Source organism: Tetrahymena thermophila, assembly GCF_000189635.1.
Source record: "Tetrahymena thermophila SB210 genomic scaffold scf_8254590, whole genome shotgun sequence".
In the NCBI taxonomy this organism is placed as follows: Eukaryota; Ciliophora; class Oligohymenophorea; order Hymenostomatida; family Tetrahymenidae; genus Tetrahymena; species Tetrahymena thermophila.
The window spans coordinates 16,457-32,212 of record NW_002476361.1 but is presented as its reverse complement, the minus strand read 5'-3'; the positions used below and the strand labels follow the sequence as shown (position 1 = coordinate 32,212).

The 15,756-nt window shown below is 19.8% G+C and overlaps 6 protein-coding genes across 6 annotated transcripts; 2 read left to right on the top strand and 4 right to left on the bottom strand. All coding sequences in view use genetic code 6, as the record gives it.

Annotated features, from left to right (window-relative positions):
- Window positions 1-1,358: 1,358 nt before the first annotated feature.
- TTHERM_00249660 (hypothetical protein) lies at window positions 1,359-2,642 on the bottom strand (the record flags this gene model as incomplete). The annotated part of the gene is made up of 3 exons (XM_001019016.1): window positions 1,359-1,448; window positions 2,097-2,230; window positions 2,612-2,642. The coding sequence occupies 3 exons, from the start codon at window positions 2,640-2,642 to the stop codon at window positions 1,359-1,361; spliced, it is 255 nt and encodes an 84-aa protein (XP_001019016.1).
- A 1,982-nt stretch (window positions 2,643-4,624) lies between these two features.
- TTHERM_00249650 (cell surface immobilization antigen) lies at window positions 4,625-5,212 on the top strand (the record flags this gene model as incomplete). Its single annotated transcript, XM_001019015.2, has 1 exon — window positions 4,625-5,212. The coding sequence occupies exon 1, from the start codon at window positions 4,769-4,771 to the stop codon at window positions 5,210-5,212; it is 444 nt and encodes a 147-aa protein (XP_001019015.1). The 5' UTR covers window positions 4,625-4,768.
- Window positions 5,213-7,023: 1,811 nt separating this feature from the next.
- Window positions 7,024-7,482, top strand: TTHERM_00249640 (cell surface immobilization antigen; the record flags this gene model as incomplete). Its single annotated transcript, XM_001019014.2, has 1 exon — window positions 7,024-7,482. One exon carries the CDS (start codon window positions 7,024-7,026, stop codon window positions 7,480-7,482), a length of 459 nt encoding a protein of 152 aa, XP_001019014.2.
- Window positions 7,483-8,214: 732 nt separating this feature from the next.
- TTHERM_00249630 (hypothetical protein) lies at window positions 8,215-9,936 on the bottom strand (the record flags this gene model as incomplete). The annotated part of the gene is made up of 1 exon (XM_001019013.1): window positions 8,215-9,936. One exon carries the CDS (start codon window positions 9,934-9,936, stop codon window positions 8,215-8,217), a length of 1,722 nt encoding a protein of 573 aa, XP_001019013.1.
- A 365-nt stretch (window positions 9,937-10,301) lies between these two features.
- Window positions 10,302-12,170, bottom strand: TTHERM_00249620 (hypothetical protein). The gene has a single exon (XM_001019012.2). The coding sequence runs from the start codon at window positions 12,149-12,151 to the stop codon at window positions 10,628-10,630; it is 1,524 nt and encodes a 507-aa protein (XP_001019012.2). The 5' UTR covers window positions 12,152-12,170; the 3' UTR covers window positions 10,302-10,627.
- Window positions 12,171-13,868: 1,698 nt separating this feature from the next.
- On the bottom strand, window positions 13,869-15,500 carry TTHERM_00249600 (hypothetical protein; the record flags this gene model as incomplete). The annotated part of the gene is made up of 1 exon (XM_001019010.4): window positions 13,869-15,500. The coding sequence occupies exon 1, from the start codon at window positions 15,459-15,461 to the stop codon at window positions 13,869-13,871; it is 1,593 nt and encodes a 530-aa protein (XP_001019010.4). The 5' UTR covers window positions 15,462-15,500.
- Between the last annotated feature and the right edge of the window lie 256 nt (window positions 15,501-15,756).

Here is a 15,756-nt window from a genome sequence, read left to right as displayed (position 1 = left end):
AATTGAGTTTCAAAAGACTCAAACTTTTTGTAAATTTATTATTAAATTTTGAAGATTAAATATTATCAAAACTAAATCTTAAAGACTTCTCTCTTTAAATATAATATAATCAATAGTATTTATGCTTTAGAGTATAAAGCTTACTCAAGGTACAATTTAATATACTAAAAATCAGTTTTATTTTTACACTTGAATGCTTAATATTTTACTTTCAAAAATATTTATTATTTCCTTAGTCCTTTCTTTCATTTTCGCTTAATTAAATTATCTACTTTGAAATAAATAAAGGTTATTTTTTTGATATTAATTATTTCTAATAATAATCATTATGCAAAAACTATTAATAATTTGATTGATATTAAACAAACAGATAAATAAATATAATTTAAAAAATAATAATAATAATAATAATAATAATAATAATAATAATAATAATAATAATTATAAAGTTAAAGATATTATATTTATTATTCAATAAAGTGTCTAATTAATTAAAGTTAAAAGCTAATTTAATACAAATAAGAATTATTCTAAATTTAATTAATTTTCATTATATTTCTATTTAAATTATTTAAAAGGGAAATTAATTATCTATTGAGAAATTAATTTGAAAAATTATTTCAATAATTTTTAGAATTTTGTTTAAATAGAATTAAAAAATATTTATATTTTAAAAGAAAATAAAATTGAAATTATTTTGCAAAAATAAATTTACTTTAATTGTTAGAATTAGGCATTTAAAATCTTTTAATAGATGATTAATAAAAACACTAATAAAGTAATTCTTACTTATTTTAAAATCTTTAAATATATTTTAAAATACTTTTTTTTAAGAGAATTTAATGATAAAAATAATACATTTATTATATTTTATTTTGGATTAAAAGAATGAGTTTTAGAATGGATATTTTACATACAATTCAATCATTCATTATTATTTATGACTAAAATATTTTATCTTTTGCTTTCAAATCAATTAATATTTGACTAAATAAAGAGTTTTTAAACTTAAATATTTTTATAAATTATCTCTAAATTTATATGGAAAATAATTTCAAGTTTATTTTGAGTAAAAAAAAAACTTTCATTTTTTTGTTTTTGAAATAGCTGCTTACTTTTTTAAGAATAATATATTGAAGATAAAAAATTATAGAATAGCTAATATTTTTTGAACTTAAATTTTCATAATTTTGATGGTAAATTTTTAATTTATCTATTTTACTGTATAATAATTAGCTTTTCAGTTTGTAAAAACACAAAATTATAATTTGACTTTTTTGTGATGCACTTTTTGATTAAATAATTAGTTTTTAACAGATTTCTAAAAGTCTTTAAAGTTTTAAATAAAATCTTAATAATCAGTCACTTCTAATCTATTCGAAACCATTATTTGCTTCCTGTTCTTCTAAGTTGATTAGAGATTTTCTTTCAAAAAGTTTTTTTTTATTCTATAATATATGAAAATATGAGAATGCAATTTATTTTTATAAGTCTTTATAATAAATATTATGACTATATTATGTGTATTTAATGCTAACATAATCAATGCTTAAATTTATAAGAATCACTTAAATATTTACTACACTAAAAATGCTATCAATGTATGAATGTTTAAAAAAATAATATTTGAAATATAGTTAGTAATCACTCAATATTAATCTAATATTTAGTGCTTTTAATATATTAATAACACTAATGTTTTTAAGATATTTTTGTTATACTTTAAAAATATCATTTTTTTGAAAAAAATAAATTTAAGTGAAAAGTTGCATATAACATTTAAAGCTATAAGGCTCTTATCTTTTATAGTAAAAATAAAAAAAATTTATTTATAAAATTGAAAAATTTTGATGTAAAATTATTAATACCTTACACTAAATCAAATGATTAAAAACTTAATAATTTTTGTGAATTTTGACATAATTCTTTTTGTTAAGTGTAATTCAGATGAGTTTAGACTTCAAAAAATATAATTCTATTTGACAACTTTTTATACTTTCATAAAGCAAATAAACTTAATTTTTCTATGAAATCTATTTGAGTTTTACTTGATGTGAGAATCATTTTACGACGATATCCTATATACTTTTTCTTACTATATTAGAGGAGTTTTAAGAAGCATTTTAAGAGGTAGGTATAAAGTTAGAATTTTTAGAATAAATTTTTAAATATTTGATTTTACTCTATATAGAAGCATTAAAAGAAATAATTTTATTAAGTATGCCTCCCTCTATAATATAAAATAAAAACTTAATTGCAATTTTTTGTTTATTTATTGTATAAATTTCCATTTTTAGTTGCTCATTTACAATGAAATACAATTTTTATTAAACTTAAAACTAAATATTATCTATCTACCTATGCGAATATAAAATGTTTAAATAGCTTTAATAAGATAAATAATATTTTATTCAGTTAAAATAATTATTTACTTTTTAAGCTAAAAGCTTTTATTTTATAAGTTAAATAAGTAACTCTATTTATTTATTTCCTTCCTTCTTTAAAACCACTAATTCTTAAATAGTTAAGAGATGGAAAAATATTAAACTAAAGATATTTTTTGTTCATATTTATTAAAACTCAAAATTAAAAAAATTTATTAAATGCTTACAATTTTTACAGATTGAAAGTGCAAAAGTCATCTACTCTACTATTTTTAATTAATCATAAATTTTCTTTCTTTCAAATTTAATTTTTGATGATACCAGTTATTATCAGAATCAAAATTGAAAATAAAGTCGCTGAATAAGAGTTATTCTTTTTTATGAGCTATATATAAACAGAAGGAGAAAGAATAATATTTGTTTGTATTAAACATGCTCTAAGAAATAAAATAAACATATTTATTAAAATATTCATACAATAATACAATTTACTTTTAGTAAATTGATTATTTACATTTAAAATAATAGATTTAGATCCAAGTATTTGATAGTTTTTCATTTAAAAATTAGAAAATATTAATTTAGCTTCATAGATTGTTATTTAGATTTCAAATATAAAATTTTCAAAACAAATTAAACAAAAAAATTGTTTTTTTTAGCGCTTCATGTTAAATAATATGAAAAGTTAATTTTTACTCAAAACAAAAAATATTAAAAATGTCTATCTAGCTAATTCTATTAAGATTTTCCTGTATTCATCTAAAAAAAATAAAGTTAATTTTTATAATATTATCTAACATATTTAATATCATTTTGGTTCACATGTATTTTTTTAGTTTTTATTTGGCTTAGATTAGTTTATGAAAATAATTAAGAAAAAAAGGCATAAAAAATTTAGTTTTCTTATCAGAAAACTATTCACATAACTTTTATTTCTATTTAAGCAAATAAATCTTACTACAAACTGAATTACAATAAGTGTTTATAACTAAAATAAGTCTAAATAAAGTATTTATATTAACTTCATTTCAAATGTACAAAATACCAAAAATTCATCTAAAGATTTTATATCAAAATTCGAGAAGCCAAAAAAAACTTCATAAAATTATTTTATCATTTATAAATTATTTAATAATATGTGTATAGATGTTTCGTAAGCTTAAATTAGTTTATTTATCACAAGAATTTAAGTATAATTCAAATATTTTAGATTTATACTTTAGAGTATATAACTAGAGTTAATGATATTAGATAAAAAACCTTAAGGTTAAAAACATTATCCCAACCAATATTTGTTTCTTTTCAAATGCACTAAAATTAAAATTTATATTTTAAGGATCTTTAAATATATCACTTACCTCATATTTATAAATATATATATTTTTTTTAGTTATGTTTTAATATTTCATTTAACATCTTTTTTTGCAATATTTTTCTGCCATTACTTTAGTCTTATTAGCTTTAACGTAAAAAAAGTAAGAAATTGTTTCCAAAATTAATGGTAAAATACAGAAGTTTATTTTTTGATTTAGTGGGGTTTGTTAAGGTTTTTCTGAATGTAAATATAATATGATATAATTAAAATTTTCTTTACTAGATATTTAATCATCGACCAATTAGTTTAGAAATGATAATAATAATCAAATAGACAGAATCATTTGATTCCTTTAGATCTTTTTTTGTTATCAAATATCACTGATAAACTTAACAAAATCACCAATTCGATAATCTTTCTAAATTCTATTCAAATTATTTTACTTTTTTAAAAAGAAAATCACTCAGTTACTAAGTCACAAAATATCAATTTTTAACATCTATTTAACTTACAACTCCATATTATCAAAACTATTAAATCTAAATTTTCCCCCCTGTTTTATCTCAGAATGAAAAGTATACATAGATGGATGTATTAAATATGATATTTTTGAAACGAATAAAAATGGTAGACAATATTCGAAAAATATTTTTTTTATACACAAAAAACATACATACTATTTTAGAAATTATTTTCTTAGAAAAATCAATAAAAGAATATTAGATGGTAGCGATGATGAAATAAAATTATAGTTTTATTTTGAATTTTTAATTTAGGTCATATCAGATTAAATCAGATGAGGTCTATATTTCTAATTTTAATATAAAAAATTATATCTTTACACTTTTTAATTTTTGATTAAATCTGTGATTAATTTCAAAATTCATTCAGTTATAAGTTTTTATATGTTTATATTACCATCTATTTTAAGCAAACATATCAAGTTTGCTAGTTTATATGCAGCTGTTTGATTTTATAAAATTATATAAAAAATAATAAATCAATAAAAATAAATAAATAAATAAACAAACAAACAAGCAATTTCAAATAAACATAAAAAATAAAAAAAATGGCTATCAAATAAATCATCGTCTCCTTAGCTTTACTCTAAGTTATTTTGGCTGCTGCTGGTACAGGAAATGTTCCTTGCACTGGTACTGCTGGTACTGCATGTACAAGTGCTTGTCCCGCTTCATTCCCCTTACCTACTGGTTGCACATACTCAGGTAATTTTGGTGCTTGTATTGTAAGTGAATGTACTTGTTCTACTACTAAGCTTACTGATGCTTATTGTGCATCTTGCAAGGGAGCTACTTATTTTGCCAACACTGCCTAAACTGCTTGTGTTTAATCTTCATACTCATGCCTTAATAGAGGTACTAACGCTTGGACAGTTAATGATTGCAATACTTGTACTGGAAGTACCAACTAAAAGATTGTTAAGGGTTCATGCTCAACCTCTGCTAATGTTCTCATTGCTTCTTTCTTCGGTTTACTTTTATTGCTCCTCTGATTTAATTAAAAAACTATTATTTATTACTTAAAATATTTTGATAAATAATAAACTTATTATTATAATTGATGGAATATGTATATCATCTACATTACTTGTTTTGCATGTTTTGGAGGATTATATAATTCATTTTATTTCTAAAAATATTTTTTTATTTATTTACATAATTTATCCCAAATAATATTTGAAAGATTTCCTCGTACTAACTAACTAAATAGACAAACAGACAGTGTTTTTATTATTTTTATTTACAAATTTTTTCTAAATATTATAACTAACTAGCTAATATAAATTCAATTATTTTTTGATATTTCAAAAAAACTATATTTTTTCAAAATAAAAATTCTACGGTAATTAAATGAAGAAATTTGCTGTTAATATCTTAATGTCTTAATTATAGAGGGATTACAGAATATAATAATATTTTAAACTAAAATAAAGAATATATTTTTAAATGATTGTTGTAATCAAATAGATTTTATGATTTTTTGAGCTAAAATTAAAAGCTTTGATTAAATGAATAATTTATTTAGTGATTTGAGTTTACTTTTTTTTTCATCAAAAATTAATAATTATTTAATGTAAGAATTTTGATTCGAATCAAAATAAAATTAAGGATACTTTAGAAAGTATTACATTATTTTCTATTAAATTACATAAAATTTTATTATTTAGGAAGGATTTAACAATTGGAATTATTAAAAGTTGGTTCTCACCTATCAGAAAAAGGCCTGCCTATCATATTCCAAGCCAAGCAAATATTTAGTATGCAATAAGCCTAAAAAATAATTATTTACTTAAAGAAAAATTGATATTTACTAACTTTAATTTAAAGAAGAAACTAAATTTAGTATTTATGAACTTATTTTTTGTAGAAACAATGGTACAGAAAGAAAAAAGCAAACAAATTTATTAAAGGTGAAAAATTAAATATTTATATTTTAAATAAGAACTAAATAAAGAATATTGCAAAATTATCATTTTTATTAAAATTTGTAGTAATTATATAATATAATATGTTATTAATTTTTATATATTAATCAAATGTTCACATAAAATTACAAATATCATTCAAATAATATAATTTTATTTAAATTTAAATATCTAATTTTATAAAGATGAAAATTAGAACAAAAGATAAATTTCATTTCGTTTATTAAAATCCTAAATTTTGTTTATTAAAAAAGTAAAAAATAAAATTATTTCAAAATTTTTTTTCTTTTTCCTATTTTTATTAAAACAGGATAAATTAATGTGTTAAATGTATTTATTTAAATTAATTTTTAAAATAGGTATTTTTATTTATTAATTTTAAAATGTTATCAATTCATTTTTAATGCTTTAAGTATTTATCGAAATTATGAAAGAAAATAAAATTAACTAAAAGTAATGAAAGATAATCTATTAGTGATATTTGATAAAAATGTTCTTTAAAACTTATATTGAAAACAGCGAGCGATATCTAACAACTTTACAATTGATTAAAATCATCTTCGATTTACATAAAGTATGCATAATATTATTGCTGTTTTGTAAATGTTTGTTGATAATTTCAAATAATAAATTATTAGAAAATATCAGAAAAGGTTAAAAAAAAATGTCTATACTTGCTTATATTTATTAAATTAATTAATAATGATATTCCTGAACTAATTTTTAAGGAAGATTTACTTTTTTATTAATAAATTTTTTTTTGTTTAATTTTGATAAGTATCGATAAATTTGATATTTTTTAAGTATTTTCCACATCAATTATACAAATTAAATAACTACCTTAATCTAGTTTTTCTTACTAAAGTAAAATATTTTTCATGAAAAAGTGTTTATATTTAACAGCTTTCATCCTCTTATAATTTGCTATTGCAGCTTCCCCAGGTGTTTAACAAATTTCTTGTGGTGAGGGAAATTTGCTGTGTTCTAGAGTTTGCTCTTTAAGCTACAGATTGCCAAAAGGATGTTATTGGTAAGGCTAGCAACCCTCTTGTGAGGTTGCTAACTGTGATTGTGCCACTAATGAATATTTAACTGATTCATATTGCCATTCTTGTAAAGGATTAAATTACTTTGTTAATACACAAAAGAATTAATGTGTTCAGTCTAGCGCATCTTGCATAAATAGAATATTGAAATAGAATAAATGGACAGACTAGGATTGCTAAATATGTTTTGGATCTAAATAAAAAAAATCTAGAAAAGATGGGTCTGGGTGTATTAATTTTTCTGATATAAGAGCTTTCTATGTAACATTTTTAGTACTTTTAAGTATTTGAAAAACAGGCTAAAATTAAATCACTAAAAAATCATAAAAAATAACTTTCATTTTGATTAATTTGATTAATATATTAATTAATAACTTATAAAATACTAAATGTAACTTATACATTCATATACATAATCTACATAATTATTTTTAAATTTTAAATAAAATATTTTACAATTAATTTTGCAAAATAAATATAATAAATATAGAATTTCTTTGAAACAAAAATCTTAGCTATCCACAAATAATTCCTAAATCCAGTTACTTTATTTATTTATTTATTTATTTATTTATTTATTATCATTTACAAATATAAATTTGAATTGAAATAATATATTATGAAAATAAAAATTTTTAAAAAAAACAAAATTATTAATTATATCTTACTAATTTTTATTAATATTATTTTTGTTTGTTTGTATTTCTTCCCTACAAATTTATATTATATAATAAGAGAGTGGTATTTTTTATATAAGCATGCATAGTTTATTTATAAATATTCAGAAAATATCGTGAAAATTTATGCTGGTGAGAATTAATGAGGATTTACGGAAATTTAACTTTGAAATATACAATTAAAAATATATTTGTTAGAAAATTCTAATTTTGTTAAATAAGATTTTCAAATAAATTCAACAAAGTATACAATTTTATTTAAGCTTAATAATAAAAATGATAATAAGCAAGCAAGTAATTTTCATAAATTATTTTTAGCAAAATTAAAAAATAAAATAAAATTCATTCATAAATGTAAATTATTTTATTGGATTAAATTTTATTAAGGATTATAATTTGGATAAAGTGTGAAAAACATTTTCATTTTTTATTCAGCATTTTCTAGTTCTACTTTACAAATTTAAAAATAGAGGTCTATTATTTGCTTTTCCTAACTTTATTAATAATTAAAATTGCTATTGCTTTGCTAGTCATACTAAGATTACTCTTAATTAATTTAATTTGCTCTATTAATAAATTAGTTATAATTTTCTGAGTTAAAATTATTTAAATGCCTATTTTTCTAATTTTGAATATTAAGCTATTACTAAATTTTACAAAAATCTTATTAATTATTTTTCTTTTGAATAATATCCAATAGTTTATAATCGTTAGCATTTGCAGATATTTTTTAATTTTCTTCAATTAAAAATAATTATTATTTTTAGCTTTGTTAAAGATCACCTATCAAAGACTTTATTTATTCTTCAAGTTGATGACTTGAATCCTTGAAGGTTTCTTTTTTAAATTTTTTATAGTATTATATTTCTAAGTCACTGAGTTTTCTCTATTAATTTTCGCTTTCAATAAAGTTTTCTACTAATTTATTTTGTTCATTTTATTTTAAGCCTTAATTTTATAGTAAACCAGAGAAGGAAAAGTGCTATTGCTAACTTACTTCTTGTGGTAATTGCTATTCTAAGATCTGTTTATTTTAAATTTCATTCAATTTAACTGTGTTAAAGTCGTGTTAAATGGATATTTAATCTATCATCTAATTGATTTTTTATTTTTCAGGTTAAAATTATGGCTCTTGTTAACCTATTTATTATGGCAACTAATTTTATAAGAACTAGTTTTTTTAAATTTCATTCAATTCGATAGTGTTTGAGTCACATGAAAAAGGCTTTTAATCTATTTTTTAATTTATCTTTTATTTTTAAGGTTTAAAGTAATTTGTAAGTTTATTTGACTCATTTTTTTGTGGTTAATTTTTTACTTTTTTGTTGTTTATTGTTTTCTCTATTTTTATTAACTCTTCGCGCGACAAAAAATGAAACAAAATAAATTTAGCCAAGTTTTTTTTGTTTTATTTTTTTGATTTTATGATTCTTAATTCAAAATTTTAATATTATTGTGCTACTCTTTATTCCTAATTTTTTGGTTTGTGTGGCCTGCGTGTCATTGCTTGATAGTATATAAAATCATCTAAAGTCACCTTGATTGTCCTCCTATCAAATATTAGGTCTTCATAAATTTTAAACATATTTTTTTTGAAATCTGTTCCTAATAGCAAACATGTGTTATGCATAATTTCTTCACTATCAAATATATAGTGTTTAAATAAGTGATATGATTCCATATTCTGATTTATTTTTTCAAATTCCTCTCTGTAAAAAGTATTAGTCTTTTCAAGAAACTCATCATCTTATTTCTAGCGAATTTCCTCACTACTATTTTCTTTCTAGCCAATTTCCTCACTATTATTTTCTTTCTAGCCAATTTCCTAATCCCTACTATCTTATTTATAGCAAATTTCCTCATCCATACAATCTTATTTCTAGCCAATTTCGTAATCCCTACTATCTTATTTCTAGCGAATTTCCTAATCCCTACTATCTTATTTCTTGCCAATTTCCTAATTATTACTATCTTATTTATAAATAATTCTGTAATCCCTACTATCTTATTAAGATAGTGGATAACAAATTTAGAAATACTTAACTTTTTGTTTTGTAATATTTTCCATTTTTTTAACAGAAACTTTTTTCACTTTTCTTTCTAATTTCAATTAATTAATTTTTTTTTATTATAAATTAAAATTCACATTATGAAAAAGTTTATCTCTAACAGTATAAAAATAATAAATTAAATATTTTCATAGATATGTATGTTCATAGTTCAATTTATATTATTGAAAATATATTTAATATGAAAAATTAATTAGAAAGGTGATTACATGCATGCTTTTTAATTAGTTGAGAGAAAAACCAATCAATTATTGATTAACTTTAAGCTAAAAATTTATAAGTATAGATTAAAAATATTCCTCTAAAAAAATTAAAATTATTTTATTTACAAAGGATAAAATGAAATTTTTAATTAAATAATTTTTCCATCTCTTTGATCAAGTTAATTGATTTAGGTGATTTCTAATCTTTGAGTTGAAAAATAATGTCTAATGTTTGCGCGAAAAATTAATGTCAAATGTTTGCGTGTATCTATAACAAATATGAATTTCAGATAATCGAATTACAAAAGTATTTTAATATAAAAAAAGAGACAAATTTCTAGTAGAAGAAAAGGCAAAGAAAGAAAAAAAAATAAATTATTTTTTTAAAAACATTTATTTTCTTATGTGACTATTAAATTTAGTTATTATTTGAATATTTTCTGATGTAATTATTAATTTATATTCTTATTAATATTTAATTAATCAATCAATCATCTATCTAATAGATTTTGGATTGTTAATTTTGCATATTTTTAACATTATAGCCTGGGTTTTAATTAAAAAATGTCTCCAATTCTAGTTTTGCTAATTAAAGCCCGTTTTCAAAGCACTTCACTTTCTTTAAAATTACTTTATACTCTGTATCTATTTTTTCCTTCTCTGAATCTATATATTCTTCTTTCGATCTTTTAAATTTTTTTTCAACTTCATTTAATTCTAATTTTTTTTATAAAGTATCATTTTATTATTACTGAAAGCTTAGTGGTTTATATTTGTTACTATCATACATTTATATATTTTAATTAGAGATTGAAATATCTTTAATGCTTTCTTATTCTTTCCTCAGTTATGCTTAATTATTATTAGATTTAAGATTAATCTTTTTATTAAAATTTTCTGTTAAAATTTGATTCTAAGAGGTGTTTTGTAATCTCAAATTATCTCTGAATAACTTTTCTTAACTGCTTTTCATTTCCTATTTGAAAAGATGAATTTCTTAATTTCTTTTTTGATTTGTCTAAAGTTAATAGTAATCTCCACTTTCTGTTTGATATATTCCATCACCAGAACATGTTTCTCTTTTAAAGTCATCAATTTATTCTAATTCCATTTAATTATTAAGATTATTACCATTTAATTAATTAAAAGGTTTCTCATTTTTATTTTAATCGCTAAGAGTACAGTTGATTTTTTCAATAGAGCTTTTTTAGTTTATTGAAATATTTTTATTGAAACCTGAGATATTTAAGTCTAACTGAGATTACTAGTTTGATATCATTTAGAAATTATGGGACTATTATATGTCATTATCTAAATTTTTATCTGATTTTGCTTCTTTCTACACTTTTTAAGGTTATAAGTAGTTATCTATGGTTTTTTTTTGAGATGAATGGTAACTCTTGGCTTTTTTAAATTCTTACAATGATAAAAAGTGAAGTAAAATAAAATCGCCGTATTTTTTGGTAGATTTTTTATTATCTTTATCATATTATCTTATTATCCTTAGTTTGAAATTTTTTAATTTTTTATATTTGGCTGAATCTTTATTTAATTGATTACCTATTCTTGCTTAGTTGCATCTTATGTCATTTAAAGAGATCTTTTTTGCTAATCTTTCAAACCCTATTTCATTGAATATTTCAGCATTGTCCCATTTTTTGCAATTCCTTCCAATTAAAAAACATGTATTGTGACTGATCGTATCTAAATCGAAATTGTAGTCCTAAAACAATTCATAGGATGGCAATTTCTCTAAGATTTTTCCAAACTCGCTGACATAAAATTTGTTCATGTTTTAAAAAAATTCTGTTTCCAAATCAATATCTTTAGTTACACTGTAATTGTCTTCTAAGAACAATTGGTATTCGATCTAAAAATATTTTATTTTTTCCTTAGAATTGCTTTCCATTTTTTTATTCAATTAGTTTTATTTAATTAATTTATTTATTATATTAATTGCCTTTGCGAATTAAGCTTTATATATATTATATAAATGCTTGCTTTTCTTCATAATCTTAATAAAGTATGAATGTTTTGTCTTTTTAAAATGAAATATGATTGCTTGTTTAATCTCATTCTTTTCTCGTTATTTAAATTCTATTTTAATTTTACTAACTCCTTTAGCATAAACTTTTTTAACTTTAATTTGATTTTACCCTTTATTCTTAGTTTAATAGTTACTTATATATCATATTAGCAAATTGCTCTATATGCCTTTTATTCTTATCCTCTTTGTGGTTTAAATTAATTAAAACTTGAATCTTTATTTTTTATAAATTTCCCAAAAAACTATCAAAAAATTGTTTAATCCAATTATTAAATTTTTATTTCAAAAAAAATTATGAGAAAATATTTGTTTAAAAAAATGATAATTTAAATTATTCAAATTAAAGCGCGATTTAAAAAGATAACAAACAACATTTTTAATTAAAAAATTTAATCTTCTTTGACTTCTTAAAATTTTAAATCCAAACTTTTAAATAAATTTATTTCAATATAAATAAATTAAAATAATAATTAAACAAAAGTACAAACTTTGTTTGTTTGGAATAAATCATTTAACATTTATCAGTTAAAATATTTAAAATATATAATTCTTTATATAATAATTATGCAAATTATTATTATTTTAGTTAATATTTCTATTTTTTATTAAAGTTTGGAAATAAAATGTATTAAATTAATTTAATTAATAATAAATAATTTCCAAAAATAATTTTAGCATTAAAAAACATTTTTAAATTATAAAAAAAAGCATTCTTAAAATAAATGTAATCATCATATACATTTATTAGTGATAATAATGATCATATTGGTTTTGATTTTCTTAAGGGATATATTCAGGATACTATGTAAAAAATATTTTCATTTATTAATGCTCTACTTATAACCTTGCTTTAAAAATTTTTATTTTAGATGATAGATTTTCTTTTCAAGCTTTTCTTTGTGATTTGTAAATTAAGTACCTTTTGGTTTTTAATCTTCATATTCTTATTTCATTTACTAATTTATTGGTTAGTTAGTTATTGCTCTCACATTAAAAATTATTTTAATTAACTTTAAATTGAGTGAAGATAATTTTTAATACTCAACTATTACTAATTTTTATTAAAATTTAAAAACTATTTTTTCTTTAAATAATTTCTAATCTAAAATTGGGAAAATTAGATTATTATTTTCTAGTATTTAATTGTTCCTTAATTATAATTGAAAATAATTAATTTATTTATTTTATGTATAATTAAAGTATATCATATATATATATATATATATAGTAACCTAGGTTATATATTTTTTCAAGTCTATGTACAAATAGAAGTTCAAAAAATTTAATAAGTGCCAAAATTTCGAAATAAATACAGTGATCATAACTAAGAGTCACACATCATACGGAGTTAATTTAAATCAGTGTAAAATAAAAAATATTGAAATATTTTGATAAAATGGATTTTTATTTTTTATTGCTTTTTATTAAATAGATTTAAACAGCATATTTAACATATTTTACTAAAAATTATTGAGCTATTAAAATTTACTTAAAATTTAAGAAAAATGCTAATTAATTTAATATTGAAATATACAAATAAAAATATATCTGTTAGAAAATAAATTTTCTTTCGACAAAAATGTAAATAATTTAGCTAAAAAAAAAAAGTAATTTTCATAAATTATTTTTAACAAAATTAAAAAATAAAATAAAATAATTAAGTAATAATTTCATCAATAGTTCATTTATAATATAAATTATTTTGTTGGCTTAAATTTTATTCAGGAATATAATCTGGATAAAGTGTGAAAAACATTTTCATTTTTTATTAAGCATTTTCTAGTTATATTTTGCAAACTTAATATTTGAGGTCTTTTATTTGCTTTTCCAAACTTTAATAATAATTAAAATTGCAATTGCTTTGTTGGTTATACTAAGATTACTCTTAATTAATTTAATTTGCTCTATTAATAAATTAGTTATAGTTGTCGGAGTTAAAATTATTAAATTACGAGTTATTCTGATTTTGAATATTAAGCTATTACTAAATTTGACAAAAATCCTATTAATTATTTTTCTTTTGTATAATATCAAATAGTTTATCATCGTTAGCGTTTGCAGATATTTTTTCATTTTCTTCAAATAATTATTATGATTATATTTAGCTTTTTTAAAGATCGCTTTTCAAAGCCTTTATTTCGTCTTCAAGTTGATGACTTTAATCAAAGATGATTTCTTATTAGAATTTTTTTTTGTATTAAATTTCTAAGTCACTCAGTTTTGTCTATTAATTTTAGTTTTCGATATTGTTTTCTACTAATTTATTTTGTTCATTTTATTTTAAGCCTTGATTTTTTATTAAACCAGAGAAGGATAATTGCACATGTTAATTTATCTCTTGTGGTAATTGCTAGATTTGTTTATTTTAAATTTCATTCAATTTAACTGTGTTAAAGTCGTGTGAAATGGACGTTTAATCTATCTGCTAATTTTTTATATATATTTCAGACTAATGTTAAGGTTCTTGTTAACCTATTTATTATGGCAACTACTATTATAATATCTAGTTATTATAAATTTCATTCTATACGGTAGTGTTTGAGTCACATGGAAAAGGCTTTTAATCTATTATTTAATTTATCTTTTATTTTTATCGAAAGTAATTTGTAAGTTTATTTTCATTTTGCTCATTTTTATTTTTCTCTTTATCATTATTTTTTTTTTCCATTTTTTTTAACTCTTCGCGTGACAAAAAATGAAGTAAAATAAAATCAATATTGTTTTTAGCCAAGTTTTATTTGTTTTATTCTTTAGTTTTTATGATTCTCAATTCTAAATTTTCGCATTACTGTGCTACTGTTTTTTCCTAATTGCTTGACTCACGTGGTTTGCGTGCTTTTGCTTGATAGTATCTAAAATCCTCTAATTTCATATTGGAATATCTCCTATCAAATCCTAGCTGTTCAATAATTTTAGCCAAGTATGATGTGAATTCTGTTCCTAATAGCAAACATGTGTTATGCTCAATTTCTTTAGTATCAAATATAAAGTCTTAAAATAAGTGATATTACTCCCTATTCTCACTTATTTTTTCAAATTAATATCTGTAAAAAGTATTAGTATTTTCAAGAAACTCTTTATCTTTTTCCTAATTAATTGGGTAATACCTAATATCTTATTAAGATAGCGGATAAGAAATTTAGAAATACTTTACTTTTTGTTTTGTATTACCTTCCATTTTTTTAACAGAAACTTTTTTACTTTTTTTCAAATTAATTTCAATTAATTAAATTAATTAAAATTTATCATCTGAAAAGTTTATCTCTAACCGCATAATTTAATAGAAAGAATAAATTAAATTGATTAAATATTTTCATAAATATCCATATATTCGTTAATATTTCAATTGAAAATATAGAAAGAAAAATAAATTTAGAAAGTGTTGGTTTTTTAATTAACCAATTGATTGGTTAACTGCAAGCTAAATAATTATAAGTATAGATTAAAAATATTGTACTAAAAAAATTAAAAAGATTTTATTGGCAAAAGATAAAATGACGTTTTTAATTAATTATTTTTCAATATCTTTAATCTAATTGATAAGTAGATATCTAAATTTTGCGTGGATA